Raw genomic sequence first — 23399 nt, forward strand, 5'->3', positions numbered from 1 at the left:
TTTTGGGTTTTTTTGTTTTGTTGTTTTCATTTGGTTTGGTTTTGTCTTTTGCTGTATGTTGCTTTTCTATCAAGCAACTGAATTCTTAAATTCTGCTGGTGATCTTTGAGGCAAGTTATTAAGATTATGATTCTGATATGTTCTTTGTACTGGGCCAGGATTTTATTTGGTTTGGTTTTGTTTTGGTTTGGTTTTGTTGGAGTTTTTTTGTAATTAAACAGTTAAAACTATAAAAGATGTTCTCTATGTGATTTTGAGTGGCAATAAGATTTTAACTGTAGACTTCATTTCCACTTCCCACAAAAAAAGTTCTCTATAATTTTGTTCAATCAGCCATATAATTTTTAGAATCACTTACCAATATTATGAAGCATTGACTTAGACCCCAAATCACTTATCCCTTACTGGAAGAGTAATTTATTCACATATGTACTTTAAGATGTTATTTCCTGGACTTTTGTGACTGTGTTATTATGATATGTGAGTGACTTAAATGTATTTGCTATTACAAGATTTTCGTAGGAACAAACGGATTTCATGTGTTTAGGGCCTTAAGCGTTCAAGTGATGAATTTTCATCAAGTTCCAATTTTCACACAGTATCATGCAGTAATCAACTACGGTGAATTGTACTGATAGCGTTGGGTTTTTTTGTAACTATTGGCCTATGAACTCTTCAATTAAATGACTATCAAAAGCAAAATTAAGATCCCAATATGGTATGGAATTTTATGTACCTTATTCACAGCTTAAATATAACCCAAATCTAAAATGTTAAATCAAATCTATAAACGTTAAAACAATTGTGCCTCATAAAGCAACATTTCTTGGGATTTTTAAAAGCAAATATTTCATGCTATTAAAAGAAAGCATTTAGAACCAGTTTCATCTCAAAACTTTTATTCCACAGGAAATTTAACATAATTACTTTAATTTTCAATTCCTTGTCCATTATTTCCATGTTTGGAAGATTAACCTCATCAGCTTCAGAAAGACATCAGCTTCAATTCCCCAGAAGAAATATTCTTCATTATTTCTATGGTTTTCAATGAGATCATTTCACTGCCATATTATAATCTGGACAATTGATTTGGAGAAATCTGTGTGGCAACGTGAATTAGGGAGAAGGCATCATGTAAAAAGAACTGTGGTTAATGAACCATCCACTGAAATCTCAAAGTGATAATTTTAGGAGGAGTTAGGATCACAGAAGAGAAAACTTTCTTTGGCTTTTCTACAGACACTTCCCTTTGCTTCCCAAACCTGCATCTGCTGAGACATGTGGCATACAGATATAGTGAAGAAAATAGTTTTTCAACAATAGTTTCAGATACAGTTTTTGTAAATGTGAAAAATCCCAAGTTTCTATGTACATCCAGTCTTTTAGTACTTCATCTACTATGAAAAAGTATCTGATTTTATTTCATATTCACAGAGATGGGAAGATAAAAATATTACTACCTTAAAAAAAATCTAAAAAAGAAGGTCAGGAATATACTGAGATTGGAAGAAGTTGGTTATGTGTGTCCTTTTTGTACAATGATGATTGTAGAAATGTTTATAGATGCATAGAAAGCATTGTAGATGCTTTCTGCTTATTAATTTTTACAGAATTATGCTGTTTTATCCAGGGGCCTGAGAATTGGATCGTTTCTCACCCATTTCAGTGTAAGGTACAGTGAGGGCACTGCTGTGTTCTCTCTCCTAAATACCCGTCTGAGAAAAAGGCCTAGTGTGCTGAGGGTAGAGTAATTGCCACTAAAGTTATGCCTTAAAAATGAAATTAAAAATGCGTTCAGGGTTTGAGAGATTTGGATGATCAAAAATGCTGTAAAATAATTTTATCAGGCATTTTTTTTGTGAAGACTTTGGTACTTCCTAAGGTTCTCCCTGCATTGTCTTGGCATTTGGATATATTTTAGATTTCATAGTAAATGTAAATCTGGTATTTTTTGCTTGTTTCAGATTCACTAAGGATGAAAACTGCTTGTGTAAGTGTTTAAGATTGGGGAACACAGACTACAGAATCTGATACTAATTTCTAAAAGTGAGTCAGGTGCCTAATATTTGAAAAGTTGTAGGCAGTGCTATTTTTTAGGATTCACATTGCTTGTTCAACTGCCTTTTTAGCATAGTGGGAATCCCTGTCTTGGCAAAGACTGAAAGGGAATAACTTATTTCTCTTCTCTTGTTGCTGCCAAAGTACATCTTCACATTAATAAAAGAGACAGTTCCTCTTGCTCAGCTAGTAAGAAAAAATCTTAAATAATATTTTGGGCCATTTAGAGACTGCCTGTATCTCCCAGCTGCCTTCTTTTTCAGCTATAAATAATTAGGAAAGATAATAAATGTCCCTTCTAGCTCAGCTCCACACTCAGAGGTCTCCAGCTTGAGTTCAGTGATGCTGTCAGTGGAAATATTTGACCCGCCAAGAAGCTTGAGCTGAAGTTCAGGTGATGCTGATGCTTGAAATAATGCTGAAGTGGGAACAGACATACACTTCCAGCTGCCAAAACCCTCAGTTTCTATGTTCATGTACAGTTCCAGTTATGCTATTTGCCATAGGGTCACACTCACTCTGGTACTCTGAATTAGGGAGAGAGTTACAGATGAACTTTGTCACAGAGGCAGGCTGTTTGTATTCTGTGTTTATTTCTTTCTGACAGCTGTGAAATGATTTTGGTTTGTTTTTACTTTGCTTCACTTAAGATAAATGCTTAGTCTAATAAGGTAATTTGTGTCATCAATAAAAGTGATGAATGAGACCTCCACCTCTGTGAAACATGTGAGAATTAGCACTGGTTATTTTATTTCAGAATCCTGGATCCTTTGTCATTTGCTTGGTTTTTTTCGTTGTACAGATAAAGTCACTGGTCCTCTCTATTTAGATGTCAAGACAGGTCCCACACATTTATCACATGAGGATAACAAAACCATACATTCTGAGAGTGAAGTCATGCCCTCCATGTGGGAGTTAATATTTAGTATGGCATTGGCCAATTTACAGAATTTATATATGGTAAATAAATAATGCTTCCCAGTTATATGTGACCTTTTCAAATCTTGCCTAAGTATTCCTCCAGCAAAGTAGTTGTATTAATGCTTTCAGGTATAACCTGTCACATTTCTATTTTGTTGTGCTGTTCTTTTTCATCAGCAGAAGCTGGCTTCTATCTGTACATTTCCTTGAATTGGAATAAATGGGACTTACATTATAAAACCTAATGTCAGACTGACTCCATCTAGAAAGTAACAAATTTTAAAGGTCACGTAAAATAGGCCATTCTCAGCTCTTTTTTTTCTGAATATGTTTGATTAAAAATAGTTTGCTCTGTTTATTAAATCACTGGTGTTTTCCCTTCAGGGCCAGCTAAAGCAGAAGCAGATCTTTGCATTTGTCGTCAGCTTAAGGTCATAAATACAATTGGATTAGATAATGCTGTATACCTTTTCCCACTGCTGAATTATCAATGCTGAATTATTTATCATAAAATTAAGCGCACATATCAGGAGCCAGTTGAGTGTAAAATGTTACCCTGAGGGCATAGCCAGGCATTTCAATCAATGCATGTTTACATCTGCTTGTGCAGATGTATTTCCAGTGTACAGTGTGATAACCTGCAACTCTCAAAGAAACTGGCAGAAGTTGAATCAGGCCCATGGTATCCCAACTGATATTTATGAAGAATATATTTTGAAGCTGATTAGTCAAATATGAAATAGATAAAGAAAAAAAGCCATGGATGCCTTTCATTGTTTAAAGATTGAGAGATGGATGCTCAAAAAGAGGCATTGTGCTCTTCCTTTTATATTATTTTATTTCCAGGGGAGCTTTGTTGCAACTACTATCTTAAAAGTAAACATTCAGCTCAGATGGGAGAATTCACATCCTATGGTTTATACTCTCTGTTTAGTTGGTGTTCTGAGGAATAAACCTAATAATTTTGGGCTGACCCAGAGACTGAATCAAAAAAGCCCTTTTCACTTTTATAACTGTTATTTTGCCCTGCAGTCTAGCTTGGAGTTCCACTGCTCTAAGTACAGCTTTCAGGATGCCTTCCAGAGCTGCACACCTGCAGCTCTCCCTTTTTCCCCACTGTGGCTGTTTAACATTCCAGACTCCACACAGCTCACTTGGTGCAAGTGCCATTTCATATTGCCCAACACATGTTGCAGATCTCCATTTGAAGACTGAACCCTAGATAGGTTTGTGATGCTAAGCATCTTTAGTACTTCTGAGAAGTGGAAGAGGTGTCTGCATGAACTCAATGACTGAATAAATTTTTCTAGAAAATTACAATTTTTTTTTCCTTCATTTAATCAGAATTAAATTCTCATGATTTATATAAATTCATTTTTATATAAACTGAACCCAAAAATCAAAGGCAGTGGAATAACCATCCCTGGAAGTGCTCAGGAAACGCCTGGATGCGGCACTTTGTGCCATGGCCAAGCCAGTGTTCAATCAAAAGTTAGACTTGCTGATCTTGGAGGTCTTTTCCCTCCTTTTTGTTGTTCTGTGGTTGCATGATTCTGAACTGAACTAAAAGTCACAACTGAACAAATATTACACACCAGTTATCAGAATGCAGAAGAGATAACCTTTGCATTCCTCGACAGCTTTTGTGTTCACTTGGTTAAACTATATGTGTGCTGTTAATTTACTGTGACAGCCCCAAAACACAGTTAAGCACATGGGCTGGTAAGACTGGAACAATTTTTCCATCTCAGGCTCAGAAATCAAAGTTAGCAGGACCAATTTGATGTATATACACTCCATTATAAATGTGAGGAAGGAATAGTCTGATTTCTGCTTCTTATGGGGGAATAAGAAGAGTCATTAATAAAGTGTGAGTGAAAACTGACATAAAACATGTGAAGTCTGACTTCTTCAGCAATTTCTTATTCTCTGTGAGCAGTACTGTTCCAAAATACTGGAAAATGTTAATCTGTGGTTCCATTTCAACCATTGTAAGAGGCATTGTCAGTTATTCAGAAAAAAATTTAAGGTTTCCAGGCTATTGATTAAAGCTTGTAAAATTAATAAAGGAAGAAATTATGAGTTCTTAGAAGTGAGTTCACAGGCTAAATTTTTTATTAAACATTTTTCAAGTATCTGTAAACTATGAAAAATGGTATTACTATAGCCAAACACAAACAAACGTAGCAAAAACTATGATGTATAATTGAAATGAAGCTGAGTAATAAAGAAAAAGGAGAAATATTAATGAAATCTTTCCTATTATATGAAACAAAATATGTGGAAAGAGTTCTCAGGAGGATTTTAATTTTTTTCCCATGTGCAGTAATCTTAAGTAATTCTAGTAATTTTTTTTTTAGAAATGTCCAAAATTTACATTCTTTCTGGTTAAACTGAATATTTTGGTATGAAATTAGGAATCTAAATAAAGTGGCCAAATTTTTGATTGTATTTTGCAGTTGTAATTTCCTCGTATTTTCATGGCCTTTTTGCATGGTAAATGTTTAATGATAACCAAGCACTTATATTTAACTACTGAGTGAAGGGCTTGGGAGCTTAACTTTAGTTGCGTGCAAATGTTTGAATTACTTTTGTTATAAATAGCATATTTTTAATTTTTTTTTTTTTTTTTTTTGAAACAAAGAGATCTGAGCACACATCTTTTCTGCAAAATCAAGGTAAATTGATTCCTGGTCTTTTTAACATTTCTTTCTATCCCACTGGAGGGCCAGCTGATGTGCAAGCCACCATTTCCTCAAATGAATGGCATTTGTTTCCTGTTCTCCAGTTTATCTCTGAGAAAACTACACTTCACATATCTCTTAAGAGTTGTAATGAGGTTTAGCTTGTTAATACAGGACTTGTAATTTGTGATTACCAAAAAACACTATCAAAATATGGCTTCTTTTACTATTCTTGTTTCATTGTATCAATTCCTGAATGGAAGAACATTAAACATGCAATATATGACTTCAGTCCACAGGGCATTTTGGCTATTAGTTAAAAAAAATCTGCACATGAACCCCCCCAAGTGTAAATATGTCAATACAGTATTATGGGAAGATATTACTGTTTACATTGTACAATGTATGCTTGCAATATTTAATTTCGTTTTTTTTCAACCAAACATGCATTTCCATAAGTTCCTTTTCTAAGAAAAAATATCAGATACTATTTTCTGGTGAGTAGATATGCAAAGATTTTTAAAAATATTTTTCCAGCACTTGCTTAATATTTTTCTGTTGAAGTTATCTTCTTTAATACAGAAGCATCACAGTTATTAGGATAGACTACGCAAATATTAGACTATATAGGCAAAAGATAAGTGATAAAAGAATGAAATTTGAAGTTTGAAATGCTGATAAAAGGTTACCACGTTATGCAGTAGAGATATCCTGGATATGTTCAAGCATTTTTTACATTGAACACTAAGCTCCACAGAAGCTACTTCTGCAACAAACAGTTTCAGAAATGATGGAAGTTTCCTGTGTTGTACACAGAATGTTGGCAGTCATTTCCTTTGATGGATTAGGTTTCATACTGAATTTCAAACCTTTTAGTATTCTTGCAGTATGTGACCATTTCGGCAGAGGCATGCTAATAATGCAAAGGCTTTGAAGAAAACAAGTGACAAGATAAAGTAGTCCTTAAAAAGCCCAAACCCAACAGCACAGTGCCTAAGGCCGTAGCTGCAGAGACAGGGTGAGGATTCAGGAGCTTTGGGTATATGAAACTGCTATGTTTTGGACTCTTTCCCTGGGTCTCTGGCAGTAAAGGCTAGTGGGAACCTTGAGGGAAACCTTCTGACACTGTTCATGTGATCAGGAATTTTCTGCTTTTTGCAGTCGTAGTATAGGAACCATGTCAACAAAGTTCTACCTAAATGAGAGCTAGTGCTCCAAACCAGTAGTAATCCATGCTGTTTTCCCAGTTCTTCAAAATAAAATAATTTCAATGCACACATCCACTATTTTGGTTCATAATATCTACTGAAACTGAAGCTATTGAAATAGCTGTAACATAAATACATTGCTTAGCAAGAAAAATGTGTAGTAGTAATACTTTACTTCCATCTACAGTACATCCTAAATATCAGTGTTGTCTTCTCAATTTTGACAGCAGTTAGATGGTATTTGGATAGGATTTATGTTACAAGTCCCTATTTCAAATGACTGTTGAGTTGGAATTTGGAATAGTCTCTTTAAGTCTTTTTAAAGACTTTTTAAAGAATAGTCTTTTTAAACTCAAAAACATGTTTTGTGCATATTGTTAGGGTCTGAGTTATGTTTCTACTATGCAGGTTTTGCATTTTGGGACTCAGAATATAGACTGCCATTTTCAAACAATGACAAACTCCCATGACAGAAAGTTAAAAACCCCACAATGTCCTCTCCATATTTGTACTTGCACTCACATGCAATGTGGGTACTTCATCTCTGGCTTTTAGTTTACATATGTAAAAGTTAGGACACAAACATTCCCGCTTTTATGTGCAAAATTTAATTTAAAAATAACAATATGTCCATATATTTCTAGCAATCTGATGTTTTCAGTCTTAAATCCTCAGGTTTCTGTGTCTAGCCACACTATTAAATAGTATTCTATACTAAAAATTCCATGAAACATGGAATGTTGTTGAATGAAACATGGTGTTTCCATGAAACACCAATTGGACATTCTTCAGTTTCTAAATGTAATTTCTGCATAGTGATAATTATGCATATTAGGATGTTGTCTTTAGTTGATTGAATTGTGTAAGAGGTATGGGATATGTCTGTATTTATAGATTGGAAGTTCATTCTGTCCAGCAAATTTTCCCATGAAAAACCTGAAAATGTCTCTGTGTGTTTGAGAATTTTATGTGTGATTTATTGTAAGACATTTTCCAGATGCAAATGGTTTGTGTCTTAAGAATGGAGGAATACATTGAAATCCTACTTACTAAATGTGGAATTATCAGCATTTTAGAAAAGTGGTAAGATTAAAAGAAATAATTTACCTTTTTGTCATTTTTCTTTGGTGAACTGGTATATGCAAATTGGATTAAAAGTATAGAAGTAGAAAACAAAAAAAAATATAGCACTTACTTGCATTGTTTCTTCAATCAGATTTTGTGCATTTGAGAAGGTAATAAATGCAAAAGTAAATCTTCTGAAGGGGTCATTAAATCTCTCACAAATTTTGAGTATTTAAATACCAAACTCGTAGGCAGGTAATGGTATTTCTAGCTTTACCTGGTATTTTTTAATTTGTGAGTCTTTCTTCAATTGAAAGGAGCTGGAGGCTTTAAGAAAACACTTTAGTGGGTGACTTCTATCCAATATAAGCCTTTTTCAGCAGCTTACATAACACTGGCATGCAGCCAAGAGTCAGGTGTGTCAGTATGGTTCTCTGCTGAAATTAATGTGCTCAAATTAATGATCCTGCCTTAGAAACCTCAGCTTTTTTAGAAGTTCAGGATGACATTTATTTTCCTTTAACCTGACTGATTTTCAGAATTAAATGAGTTTCATTTCTGGTTTGCAACATGTACATCACCTGTAATTTTTGTCTGCAGATTTTCCACATGACATACGATCTGGCCAGTGCAGTGGTGAGAATCTTTAATCTGATTGGAATGATGCTCCTGCTGTGCCACTGGGATGGTTGTCTACAGTTTTTAGTACCATTACTCCAGGATTTCCCACCAGATTGCTGGGTGTCCCTAAACGGTATGGTTGTAAGTATTGTTCATTTTTCATTGTGCTTTCTAAACATTATTTTTCTAAACAATTAGCTACAGAATTTAGTGTAAAAACACATGCCTAGTAATATGCTGCCCTGCAAGTTATTCAGGTTACTTTCCTGTTTTCTTGGCTCACTTGCTAATGAACTAAAGTTTGTTTTGTAGTGCTCATGGTCAATAAAATGATATTGACTTCTTGTCAGCAAATGAGCCAGAAAATGTTTTAAGTTTTAAGGTCATTCTAGTTTATTAACCCTTATTCCCTAAAAAAACCCCACCAAAATAAGTATGGAAACACTCAGTTCACCACTGCTTTCAGTTTAGGCTGCAGTGTCAGAATGCTACTGAAGGTAGATTATTGACGTAATGTAATGTTATCCTCAGTTTGTAAACTTCTGAGTCATGTAATGATCCATTGTTCCCAACACACAGATCAAGATTTTTACAAGTAAAATAAGATAAATAGACTTAGTTGTATGATAGTTTTCTGTGTGGGAACAGAATGTTCAAGGACAGAAAGTGACTGCGCGTTATTTTTAAGGACGGGTAATGACTTTCTATTTAAAGGACAATGGCTGTGAAAAATACTTTTTTTTTTTTTTTTTATCAAGACAGATAATGTGGCAGTATATATAACATTTTTAAAGGAAATACAGTGCAATTGTTGGAATGGGCCTATAGCCAAAAGAAAAACCTCAAGCAGCTCTCTCATTGATAATGTGAAAATATATGTCTCCCTGGTTTTTGTAATCTTAGCATCCATAAACCATCACCTTTACTGAAGCTGGGCATCTTGCTCAGTGTGACATTTTCCTGCTGTAGAGCTGTAACAGTATTTGTTCCTTTAGGAACATGATACTGCACATTAATGTGGGAGCTCCTTGACTTAGACTGTCAGTCAGACAGACAAGTATTTGCAGTCATCAGGCAACATATTTAATGATAACCAGCATGTTTGCTGACACCTCATTGTGCCTGCTTTTCTAAAAAAAATACTGACATATCTTCAAAAATGGGATTGCTACAATAAAAGTAGGTCACCGCAGTGCTGACTGGCACATCTTTCCATTCTGCTGTATTCCGTGTTCTGCTTTCTAACATCTTCCATTCACGTTCACAAAGCGTAAATTTTCTACCAGCTTTTTAAAGATCTGGATGAAAATCATGCTAGCGAATGAAAGGAAGCCTAGGATTACACTTAATTGAAGAATTTAACTTTTAGAAAACACTAAACTATTAAATTCTCTCTGCTCCTTGAGAGCTACATTCAGTCTTAAGGAAGCTGTACACACTATGCACATGCTCAGACCCTTCTTTCTGCCTACCCACGTTCATGTTTGGGTTTTTTTTATGGAAACAATATTCTCTCTCTCTACTGTCCATATAATCTTGGAAAGATCCTTTCTGAAAGTTGCAGCATTAATTTTTCTTTTTTTTTTAGTAGCAGCTGAATTGTTTATGCTGAATGAATTTTGGGGAGAAATTTGAATATAAAGCTCCTAGCATAGGCAGTCTTTCAGGCCAGTGTCAAGAGAAAGAGTGGTGGACTGCTAGTCTGGAATCAGGTGCATATTTAAGACCACTGTTAGGAAAAAGGTTTAGACTTCTAGACGTGTCACGGTGTTACAAGACATTTGCTAGTTGTTTTCCAGGCTCTGAGAGTGAATTTTTTAATACTAAAAAAAGACAGTGAGACAGTGAAGCTGTCATGGAATATCAGTCCTCTAAAATGATAGAGGAAACAGAAGGGGTATGATAATGATGACGATGATGATGGTTACCTGCTTTTCTGGTGTATTCAGGGTCTAACTGAAAGGTGACTTTTGGAGTTTGAAAGGGTTTCACATTCCTGACATGGCAAGAGCTTTGGCAAGAGGGGAACCTTACTCTCCTGGTGTACTGTCGCACATAACAATTTAATCCACTCTGAATTTTAACTTTTGTTACTGAAATGACTGCACCTGGTACTTGGGTTTGGATGCAAAGTAAAATTTTAAACTTATTAATTGTGATCATCGGCTCGAAAGCTTATTCAAGACAATATGTGCTCAGCCAAAAGAAGTCAGTTTTTCCAAATGTAAGTCAAGTCAAAGCTTTTTCAGATAATCTGTTAATAAAGGAAGTGAAGAAGTCGGAAGGATGACATGGTATCTCCTTGACTGACAGAGCCCAGCCTTCTCTTCTAGTACACAGTTCCATTCTGCTTTGCGTATTAGTTGCTTCAGGTTGCAGGGTGCAAGAACTTTTAAAAGCCTTGTCCTCAAAGCTGTTTGTTCTGCCTGAACTGATACACAAAAGTAACCAAATACCTCAGGTATGCTCATGGTTTTAATTTAAAAGTAGTGTAAAGGAAAATAATGTAGATTAAATTTAATGTCACAGAGGAATAGGAAAATTAGCCCAGGTTGCACGTTGCTTACTGCCTCTTTGAACAATGTGACAGAATGCAATTAAAATGAAACAAATTAGTTGATTTTTTTTCTTTGTAAGATTAATGGAAACCTCTTAGTGCAACACGAAGGAGACTATAAAATAGAAAGCCTTCTCTGTAAAAGATCACCACTGGTTAACAGTCTACCAACCTACAGCCTAAGCAGTTCAAAAAAATTGTTCAGATCCCATTGATATACTCTCTGCCATGATGATAATTATGAGCCTGTACTGTATCTGTACTCTCAGCTTGAACCTCTTGGCAATTCCTAACACTGGCCCTCGTCTTGCAATGAAATGACTGCCAGAGTTGGCATCTTCCAGAATATTGGTGTACTGGTCAGTAAAAATAAGAAAACTGGTAAATATAATATGAAAGTAAGTAGCAGCTGTTTTGCCCTCTCCCTCCCCTCTCCCCCCCACCCCCTGCCCCACCCCACTTTTAGTCACATTCCTGCCCATCCATTACAGAAAAAATAAGAGACAATTATTTATAGGAGGGAATATTGCTCTTTGATGCCGTTTTAATTTTTTTTCAACACTAGGATTTTTTAATTCCTAAAGAAGGTCTTTTCTGAAGAAGTTTCACAGACTTTCTTAATGATGCTGCCTAATTTCTTCTTGGCTCAGAAAGCCTATTATCTGCATCTCCCTGTGTGATTTATCCTCAGCTTTCTGATCTGCATTGCTTTAGACTAGTGTACTTCCATAATGACTCATAGACTAAACATTTTTGTCATGCCTCAGAGTTTGAGCCAGGAGCTCCTTAGAAAATTAAGAGTAGAAAAACTTGCAGATAAAACTAGGTACACACAAAACCAGAAAAGCACAGTGGTCCTCTGCTATAGTCAATCTATGCAAACCAAGATTCTGCATTCAGTTTCAGGTACAGTCATTGCAAAAGCCAGTGTGTGGGTTCCAGCTGATGAACTCACCTAGTCACATCTTACATGGGTAGGGTTTCTAGGCAAGTGCAGATGAGAGATGACACTTTTGCCACTGATGCCATCTGGCTATCTAAACATCACAGCCTGTGATAAAGCATAACTTGCAGCAGATGATTACTAGCAGTGTCTGAAGATTCCCAACCAATATTTTCCTGTTGGTATTTGCAATAGTTAGTTATATGGTTAAGAAAACATTTGGTCCCTTAAGCAAGGTATTTACCTGGGCTTTACAGATTTTTTTAATTTATAATGGTCCCTTTGTGAGATACAAGTGTAGTGGGGAGGTATAGAATTTAACTTGAATGGTGAGTTTTTTAAAAGCCAAAAGAGATTGTAAAGCTTTTGTAAAGTCCTTACTTTACTGGCTTTTCCCCTGATAGTCGGCCAATGTTTGCTCAGCAGGAGCCCTTCAGGTACTCTGATTTATTTTATTTTGTCTTTTCCTTTCTGTCCTTGCAGTTGGATTGTTTGGATTGTCTTGGGGTGTTCTAGGATGGATTTAGTAACCTGGGATTTTGCATTGTATTGACGCCCGTTTGTGTCTCATAATTTCCTCAGGAGCAAAAGAAATCAGACCTTCATCTCTGATGGTATCAGCGCTGCTAGTAAAAGAATTTGGGAATTTCTGCCATAAAATCTGGAAGTCTCTCTCACTATAAAATGAATCACTTAAATGAATATTTGATAGGAAATTCAGAAAGGCAGGAGATGGTTAGGATTTATAATGCCTTAAGAACTGTGCTAACATATATGTAATATATAAAAAAGCTATTTAATATACCACCCAAAACTACAATTTTAATTCTCAACATTTCTTACTAATGGGCACCATTTTCAATTACACAGTTTTAATTTCTTTTTTCAGTAGTGTCTCTGCTTTACTTAGTGGAGCTCAAGGATTTCAGTATAGTCATTTTGATGTGTTATTCTGCATTGGGTTTTGTCCTTTTTGATAATGCTTCAGCATAGCACCTTCTTCCCTATAGATGGCAATTAGGGAAGCTAATTTTCTCATGAGATTTTCCTGCATTTGATCATTATGTGATAGCCATAATTTAGAGCTTCACAAATGTTTCTGAGTACATTTTTATTATTATAAAATATTATAGAGCCACATTTAAAACATTAGATTCCTCTGATTTCATTTGCAATACTGAGCAATAAATGCTTATGTAAATCAAATCCCACAGTTCTATACTGGATGCTTAAAAAGTATGGACCATATGGGAATCATCTGATTCCTAGAGGCATTGAAGGTCTGATGAGTTTTACTACTATTCTAATGTATTTTCTACTCATATATTTGTGTTAATGTATGTCTATTTAGTTAGTGCAGTACTTCTTGGAACACATAAAAGTGTGAAATTACGAATCAGAGAGGGACTGGGATCAAAATTAGTGGATTTGCTCAAGTCAGACACTCTTTACAACACAATTTGGAAATACGGTAATACTGGAAACAACAATACGCAACTGACATTCTTAGGACTAAGGCACACATATTTTTAAATCTACAGTAGGTAATTATATTGCTTCTGTTATGTGCACCTATTCAGAATTCAGCTGCTGGTCTTTCCTGCCCTCAGCACTGACCTAGTCACTGAGGTCAGTCTGCTTCTTCCTGCATTAAGATGATGAAGTAATGACCTGTTTCACTGGTCTGGCATGAAGTGATAGGCCTAAAAATGTATTAGCTGAGGAAAATAAATTAATTTGTGTGATTTTGCTGCAGAGGAAAATTTTGTGGATGTGCAGTGCTAAATGACGAGGTAGGTTTTATGCAGACTGAGGATGTGCATTAACTGCGATCCCAAAATTTTATGCCAAGATAGTGGGGACTAGAGAAATAGGGTATCTGAGGACACCCTCAGAATTGATTTAATTCAGTGTGTCATGATCAATGAAAGAAAAACAAATCAGGCTCTCATTTTTACCACAATTGCTGAGGATCTAGGAAGCCCACATATATTTTGACTTACGCTTTCTTCTGTTCTCTGACAGGTTAGCAGGTAGTCTGCTTTTGCAGGCCTAGAATTTTATAATTTTTCTTTCCAAACTCCTTGTTTCCTTCCAACCTCTTTGGTGTAATATTCTATACATTTTTTTATTTTGTATTTTTGACAAGAGATTTATGATGTGCTAAGGTAAAAACAGTTACTAGATTTCCTCAGCCTTACAGTTATTGGAATTTCTTTTTTTCTCTATATTATTTATGCCATTAATGTCTTCTCAGATTAAAAAAATACTTTATTGTCCTAACACCATGAGCTAATTCAGATGTAGAACCTTAAGAACTGAAAAATGAAAGTGCAAAATCAATTACAGATAGATTTAAAACTTGCAGAAAGTTTAACAATAGAGAAAGTTATACTTCAGTATCTCAATTATAACTGCCTCAAAAGGGAAAATAGTCATATAGAGAAGGTATTCCCAGTTGCAATCATTCAACTCCACCAACTCTGAAAATTGTTTAGGGTTGCAAAATTGTCATAAGCCCTGCCACCTTACTTTACTCTCACTGTCTAAAACTAATGTTGTAGTATTGATGTAATTATTTAATGCTGCTAGTGATAGTTATTCCAGTAGATATTGGTACTCAATGCAACCAAGAGGGAGGATCCAAATTAGGACACGTTTGAAGAAGTGTGTTGCTGATGTGATAATAGGTGCTAAAGAGGATGACTTCTGTCATGAGCTAGTTGGCTGCCTTGCATGGTTCTGTTTCTGTGAGATCAAAAGCTGCTCTTCCCTATATGGGATGAGAATAACGAAACAATTATTTAGAGGCAGCATACAAAAGCAAGTTGGTAGACTTAAAAGACACTAACTTATTTCCATGCTTTTTCTGTGTTTTCAAAAGAGCTAGTGGAAATATGTCAAGGAGCAGATGCAAGGAAGAACTTGCTTATTTGTCATCAAAATTTAGTTTCCATGTTTCTCCCTCAAGAATCAGCACAACTCATAAATGCTTATGCTGCAGTATATTGTGAAGGGATTTCTGGTATCTGTAAACTACAAAATATTTTATGTAAGCCTTACACTGGAAAGAATAGAAGAAATTGCACATAATATCGTAAAGCCTAGTGTTCTGTTTGATAGACATTCAAGGGAAAAATAACAGAACTTCATAAAGTGTGCCTTAGGCCATTTTTTAGTCAAAAAAAATGTGAACTAAAGTAAAAACATAAATTGGACCTGTCATGTTTTAGGACCTTGTTTCCTACATTTGCCCTGGAGTAAATATTCAAGAGGTGTTATAAGCACCACGTGGCCAAAAGCAGATTTTCTGTTGTAGAGGAGAGTGTTCCCTTTGTTCTGGGGGGAGCTGGATCAAGTCTGCTTTGCTCTGGAAATTTAAAATGTTTATCTGCATGTAGTGGTACTCTGGATTGAACTGGAATATAAATGTGAAAAATCTACTTTGAAGTAGCTCTCCATGGGTGGCCTTTTCTCTTGTGATTCCAGTATCCAAAAACTGAACTCTTGTAATATTTATGCCAGACCAGGTTTCCCAGAATAAACCCAGTGTAGATATATTCAGATGAATACCATTCATATACAGCTGTTCTTCAGCAAATCTTGCCCTTTTTCATTGCAAACCTTAGTTAAAATGCACAGCCTAATTCTTGATCTGTATGATTTAAGACTGCACAAAAATGTGGTTTGCACAAGATATATCTTTTTGTCAAGGCGTCTTTATCACAATCAGATTTTCTCAAGAGCACTGATTTTACTGCTTTTACCTGATGGGTTTTGCCATATCAAATTTGAATTTTCTATGGCTATTCAACATCTGACTCATTCTAATATTTAAAGTGCATCTGGAGAAAAGTCTCTACTGGGATGCAATTAGACATGAAAAAAAAAGCCATCTGAAATTGCACATTTAGAATGCTTACATTTCACATTAGAAAAAAATCAAAGCAAGATACTTTGTTCTGGTTCATGTAATTCTAAACCAAATCACTCAGATACATGAGCAACTTGAGATATAGGTCTCTGTCTACCAGACCTATGCCAGTAGTCTGTAGGATCTGTAATCTGGATTCCCAGAATCTCAGATGAAGGAAAGAGGGTTTTATAATATTTCTTTTTACAATCTGTTAATTTATTAACTTCTCTCTCCATGGAAAATTTAGTATTTCATATTTTCACTTTAATATGAATTTTAATGAAGCTAAAAACTTCCCTGTAAAACTGAAAGTCTCAATTTGTATTCACGTCTGATTACCAAAACATGAGAAAAGCAGGAAATATATGGCATTATGTTTTCTTCTGTTTGTTTCAACCTACTAATTTTCCTTCATGTCTGAAATGGTTTTGCCTATACTATTTATACATATAAGCCAGGGATGCACACATTTGTATACATTTGGGTGTAGGCTGCATGTATTTTGCCCCATTTAAAAATATAGGATAATTTTCTTTAAGATTGCTCTCATCCATCTGCTTTCCTGCTCTTCCTGGTTTCTGCACATATACTCATTTGAGCAAACTCAACCTGAACTAATTCAAATAGAAGCCTAAAGCTTTCAGAAATTTGAATCTAATAGAGATGATGGAAATTATTTTGTATAGGAGAATCTTTATATACTATGAAATATGCAGACTCTTATTTAATGCTGTTGCTAATGAGCAAATTTTTAGTATTTTCTAGATGTGTGTACAGATGTTGACATATTAATTGTAAGAGCAATGCTTTTAATATCTAAAGCTTAAACTACTGAATTCCCTTAAAATATATTTTGCTTTCTTTCTGCTATCTGGATTTTCATATTTGTTCATTTATGCTTTAGGAGATATTATTGACAACATAAGGAAAAGAACCAAGCCCTATGGTGAGACTTTCTCTGGGCATATGCCAGGTTTAATAATTTGCACTGGGTTTTTTTCCTTCACAGGAGGGGGAAAAAGCAATATTATCACTAAAAAATTATTATTATTTCTCAAAAATAACTGATATAAATAATGTACTAATCTATCTAATTTAGCTGCAAAAGTAAAACCATTTCCCCCCAAATTTAAAAAAAAAAAAATTGACATTACCTTAATTTTTTCTCTTTGTTTTAAATTGCTGCTCTTTATTGCAAAATGTTCATGACAGTCTCCTGAGAAGTGGATTGGATCAGAGAGAGATATACACTATGAGGCCCTCTTTAATGACACAATATTTATTCCCTGTATTTTGGGGTACTGCTAACATGAGAGGGTTGCTTTGAAACAATCTCTTTGAAAGCCAGCAGTTGGCATTTGAATGCGATAAGAAAATAATGCCCATACTTTTTGCAAATTACTCATATTCCCTTTCTAATCCATCACATTCATCATTTTAGTCACTGTTTGATCTTTTGTATTTGGAATGTAATGAAGTTAGCTTGCAATTGAGGGTAGCCTAGCACTTTGACAATAGTACATATAATCAAAACAGGATTATCTACATTGGTATAGATAGGGAGGGAATTAACATGACTGGTTTTGAACAGCTGTCTACTTAGTAATGATGTTTTCAAGTAGAGTGCACTCAGACTGCTGGTTCAGTTTTACAGAGTAATTGGGTGCTGCTCAGGAATAAAAGCAGTGTACCACTCATTTGTCACTCTTTGCAGTAATATGTAATATTCCTTTGCTTATCTCTAATAGTGAAAGGCTTAAATTTTTTCCCTTAGATACAGCTAGAAAGGTTATGGCAAATCTAAACTCAGCTAAATATTGCTAGAATGACGTTGACAGACTATTTGAGGGAGTTACCTGTCTAATTTAATAGCTTTCTCCACGTGTTTGGAAATTGAGTTTGTCTTCCTTGATAAAAACCTTTGCTGGGAGCTAAATAAAACTAAGATTTGTGTGATAAGAAAATGGAAGAGCTCACCCTGGAACTGTACACTCAAGAGCATTGGGTGTCATGCTACATTTCCAGTAAGTAAGGACAGATTTGACCCTGGAATTTTTTGGACCTACGCAGATGTCTCTATATGAGTTCTCATAACCCATGTCATTCACCTAAATGCTGCCTGTCCTGTAGCACCATCTCTCTATATGAAACACAGATGCAATACAGCATATTTAAATGTGCTTTTACCTTCTTGTTACTCTCTAACTCTGATTGTCATGGCTTTAGTCTTGCAGCATCCTGCTGCTAGATGCACTTCTGTGCATATAAAAGTTGAGATAAATTAATTCATTTCTGAGTTGCATGAATAAGCAAGGATGAGGTTCCCTTCTGTTTTTGTCGTCTGTATCTTGACAAATAAGCTGTTTATGGAAATATAAATGCCAAGAGGAAGTTCCTTTAGACTTAATGGTGTATTGCTCCTAAGTAAACATGTTTTGCAGATCAATAAAATATACTAAACCTAAGCCACTCTTGTTGAATTTTCATGAAGGAAACCCTCCCACACACACAGAGTGGCATGGGGAGGAGAAAGAAGGAATTTGACAGTTTAAATAGAAATAGAACATCTGAGGTAGAAGTTTGTTTTTCTCTAAGCATGAGCCAGTGCACTCAACCATTGCAACATGATTTGAGGAAACATAAAGTTGGCATGTGTACAGATAAATAAAAGATGAAGGGTTTCTAGGCATTAACAAAGCTTGTTGTTTTCACTCTTTTTGCTTTTAAAATCTTTCAGACATGGTATAAAGTGCTTACTGCTCACACATAGAGCAAATACATAGACATCTGCCCAGAGACCATCTAGAAAATACTCATAAAAATTTTCTCAGTAATAACGTTAAAGACAAAAAAATGCCATTTAAATTTATAGCGGTGACACTGAATGCAAAATCTGAATTAGAAACTAAATATGCATGATGTCAATTAAAAACACACCCAAATGCATATAATGTGTGCAATATAATGTGTGTTTCCAATCAATAATGACTCTCAATTTTATTTTTAAAGACAGTAAAAAAAGCATGGCATTTTGCTGTTTTGTAGAATGAAAGCTGCCTTGATGTATATCATCTGATGACCTTCCTTCCACTGAGTGACCTTGTTCCTTTTCACAGTTTTGACTGTAAAGGTTGGATTTGAAAAATACTTTGGTATATTTTTTTTTTTTTTAGCACAAATTTTGGGATTTTGATGTAAACTTCAGAAGGAAGAAATAGCCATATAATCTGAAATTAGATTCAAGACCATTTTAAACCTAATTTAAATGAAATGGAAACTTCACTCTGAAATGTTTACAAGGGAGTTTTTCAACTGTTTTACCTGTAACTCAGCTTAAACTTGTCTGAACTATGTGCTTGGAGGATGCAAATCATGGTTGTGATAGAAACAAATTATTGTTGTTTGTCAAAGTTCAGAATGAGTGCCATATACGTGTGGAGTGCCATGGTTTGCTAAAAGATTCAAACATTGCTGGGGTATTGGTTTCAAGACAAGCTTAACTGGCCCTGTCTGAAGTGAGCAGTTCTATTACTTTGTTTTGACAAACTAACTAAAAAACAACTTTAGAAAAGGTATTTTTATTCTGCTTAACATTAAGTACATATGCTGTGGATTATCAAATTTTTAAAAACAGTCTTGAAATGTAGCAAGGTACTAAGTTCACATGAAGGTTCTAGCTAAAAAAGGTTTCCAACCATTTGCATGTTAGATAATGCAATTGTGGGGTAAAAATATGCTATTTTCCTTAGACTCGGAGTCCTTTTGGATGCTTCCAGTTTAACATCCTTCCCAACCTTTTACAAGCAAAGTAAATGTCATATTTTCAATAAAAGGATATACAAATATGTGCCCTGAATCCAAGAACTCTTTCTCTCACTGTGTGCTCTCTGCTGTATGACTTTATCCATATAAGTAAATAATTACGATGTTTGCATTCTAAGCATTCCTCTGTTCTCATTTGGAATCTTTTTTTGTCTCTCACCTGCTCCTATCTGTGGTTTATGATACCAACTCACTGCGTATGCTTACATTAAATCTGGTGTGCTGGAACAGAATTCACTGAGTCAAATCTGCAGCACCTCTTACAGAGCCCCTCTGACTTTTGTCAGACTTGCAAGGGCAAACTCATGTCCTGAATTGACTGCAAAGTTCAATTCCAAGAGAAAAAAAACCAGATCATAAAACAAAGCCAGAGCTTGAGAGAAGAGGCTGTTCTAGGGAATTTTATTTTCTCCACTGGATTTGAGCTAGGAAGAAATGGGGTGTCAAGTCTATCCATGAAAACAGAGGTATGCCCAGTAGGGAAGCTCAGGAAGATAATGGATGCAGCTTTAGCTGAATAGGATCCTGGGCAGCTTTTGGAAAGAGAAATTCTCCCCCGGAGGTGATAAAGAACACCTGCATTAACATTCTACTCTGAATCACCATCTGCAGAAGTCTGATTTTTACTGACGGTGTAGGGAGCCTAGGGAGACCTGCCAACTCACTTAGCTATCAAAGGGAAGTACCTGAAGTCTGAAGTGAAATTTTGGGATGCCTTTCTCTCTTAGTGCTGGTTCTCACAAACAAAACTCAGGACAAAAGGGGCTGCTGGTCATTGCAGACATCCATGTGTAAAAAATAAAAAATTGCAATGCACTTTTACTCTTCTTTTTCACTGTCCATTACTGAGGATTGTGGTATTCCTGCTGTGCCTCTTTTCCTCAAGCTTCAGTGCTAGACATTCCATGTCTGGCCTCTCCCCAGGGTTTGTCCTCTGGCCTGGGCCATCTGCCTCAGCCTTACCCATTTCTGTCAGAGCATTTTATCCTCAGTATCTACACTGAAGAACATGGGTTCCTGTGAACTACTCACCCAGCGGATGTTTTAGTTCCTCTGCAGAATAATTTTCAGGTCTTCCTGTAATCAAAGTGTCTAGTTTAACTCTTAATTGCAGCAAGAGACTTTTTTACTTTTTCTGTTGTAGCTATGATCCCATGGGCTTTCCAAGCATTTCTAAGTAGCCATATGGCATAACTGTTGCTCTGTGGATAAAACAATTGTTTCATAAATACTTGCTGTGGAGCTGTGAGATGACAAGTTGACTAAAGAAAAGTTAAATCTTCCACTAAACCAGATTTCTGGTTAAAAACTCCCATTTAACCAGGCCTTGATCACTTCAAGAGGTAGGGGACATCCACAACTTCTCTGGGCAACCTTTTCCAGTGTCTCACCATCCTCACAGTAAAGAATTTCTTTATATATGTAATATCTAATCTCAAACTACTGTTGTTAGTTGCTCTCCTTCTTTTTCATAAGCCCTCTCTTAGTGCTGATAGGCTGCCAAAAGGTCTTCCCAGAGCTGTTCCAGACTGAACAATCCCAGCTCTTTCAGCCTGTTTTTATAGAGAGGTGCCTCCTGCCTTTGATCATCTTTGTGGCCTCCTCTGGGCTTGCAGGTAGAAAGCTAGAAAGAGAAACAAGAGTAATATGAAGACAAATTGAATGTGTTCCAGTTAATGGTTGAGCTATTGGGAGTTGGTTCAGGAGGGACCAGCAGAGTGTCTTCTTCTTCTTGCAGTTTCCCTGTTCCCTTTCCAAGGATGGCAAGGGAAGATGCCCAGGAAAGATCAAACTACAACAAGTATGGGGTGATGTTTCCTTCAATTTTCAGAAACTGGTCTCTGAGGGACTGAGCTGGTATCCAGGTGTTTAACAACTATCACTATGTGTTTCTTCTAGCAGTCTGTCCAATCATTTTTTTGACTGTATGTTCATACTTGTCCAGAAGCACAGGCATGGTGTCACAGGACCATGACTGACATGCTGTCTGTCACATGCTGTCAGTGTCAGGCTGACCTTGATGGCTCTGCTTGACACTGCACCTGCACTGGGGTGACTGTACCTGAGAAAGCTCAGAGTGACCAAGTAGGCATGGACTGATGGCTGTACAAAGGTGTCCCTGTCTTTACAGCTGGAACTGGACCTGTGTGCTCCATACCTCTTGGGTGAATGCTACAGGGTCACTCAAGTGCTCTGTTAACTGTCTCAACGATGATAAAAGATGAGCATGTTCTCCTTCCTTCCTTTCTCTCAAAGTACGAAGTTCATACTCCCAAGGTCATGATATTCTTCTGTTATTTAGATTAACCTCCCCCTGCTAGAGGAGGGAAATGAAATTTCTGTGAGTCACTAAATCTGGGGGTTTTTTGTTTGTTTGTTTTTAAAAATGCCTAGACATCATTTTGGGGGTGGCATTTAGGCTGCTAAATAATTTTTCTTTATATTATATTACCTTGAAAGTCTTGCCAACTCTAGTAAGCACCTGCAGTTTTAAGGCATCTGAGTTTAAGAAAAGGTCATCAGGAAACTCAGATCTGTTCTCAGAAAAAAAGCCTCTGACCTAGATTCAGCCCACTTGCTTTGACACGGAGGTTTGTTCCTTTCATAGAGCCAAAATAGGTTTTCAGCTGCAGAACTATTTTGCTTCCTGCTGTCACTGCCTAATAAAATAATGCACAGCTTTTTGTAGGACGTAGTATTTGATGAAGGATTGTGATTTACCAAAAATGCAGATTAGCCTCTTGAGAGCTCAGATATTTAGTAAGGTAATTTTCTGAAGAACTGCAAACTAACCAGATGCAACCTAAAAGGCATCAGGTTAGGAAATTTATTGAAAAATTGACAAGAAAAGTACCAGCTATGAGAAAAAAATGCTTAAAACCAGCACTGATCCTCTGTCTTAAAAAATAAATTACTTAAATAAAACATGGTTAAAATTATATCCTGAGATTAACAGACTAATATTCAACGATATTTGAATTAGCCTATATGGTACCAAGCACCACTTTACTTGAGAAAACCTGGTTTTTGAAGCACTGGATTCAGTAACACAAATCCCTTTATGCTGATTCTCTGTGCCAAAGTAGCATTGGTTCACCTTGATTCATTTTTAAGCAGATTAAAACATATTCAGACTCTCTGTGAATAGATCATATTAGACCATTTTAATCCACTATTTTTATTTTTTTCCCCAAAGGACACATTCTTAAAAATATTTTCTATGGGAATGTTTTTAACTAGAGTATGCCTATATATAGCACAAAGAGGAAAGTGTATCTTTGAAAATGTTTGAACGTCTTGAAATATTTTTTGTGAGAAACCATTGGGATACTATTATTTTGTGCTTGTCTGTCTATGCACTTTCCAAATTATGTATCAAGTTTGTCTAGATATTTCCTGATAGCTATTTCTGCCACTTGTAAGGTTTGTTGTTTCCTGCCTTTTTTAATGTAGCTTCAAAATCCCTTTGATTCAAAGAGAATGGTGACAGCACTCAGAAAGCTCAGCGTCCACTTCCGAAACCATGTAATTTCCATTTGTCATTTTATTTGGGATTGGATGCTTCACATAATTTGCTGTCTAGTCTGAGTTGTTCACATAATGG

The 23399-nt window shown here is 35.8% G+C and overlaps 1 protein-coding gene across 1 annotated transcript in view; it reads left to right on the forward strand.

The window, feature by feature from the left end:
• The window catches only part of HCN1 (hyperpolarization activated cyclic nucleotide gated potassium channel 1), a 191973-nt gene that overhangs the window by 93104 nt on the left and 75470 nt on the right, over positions 1-23399 (forward strand). Inside the window, exon 3 of the mRNA XM_086869956.1 lies at positions 8537-8698. Within this exon, the coding sequence (XP_086726082.1) occupies positions 8537-8698 (162 nt within the window). The remainder of the gene's footprint in view (positions 1-8536; positions 8699-23399) is intronic.

Source organism: Cyanistes caeruleus, chromosome Z (assembly GCF_971803275.1).
Source record: "Cyanistes caeruleus chromosome Z, bCyaCae1.hap1.1, whole genome shotgun sequence".
Taxonomy (NCBI): Eukaryota; Metazoa; Chordata; class Aves; order Passeriformes; family Paridae; genus Cyanistes; species Cyanistes caeruleus.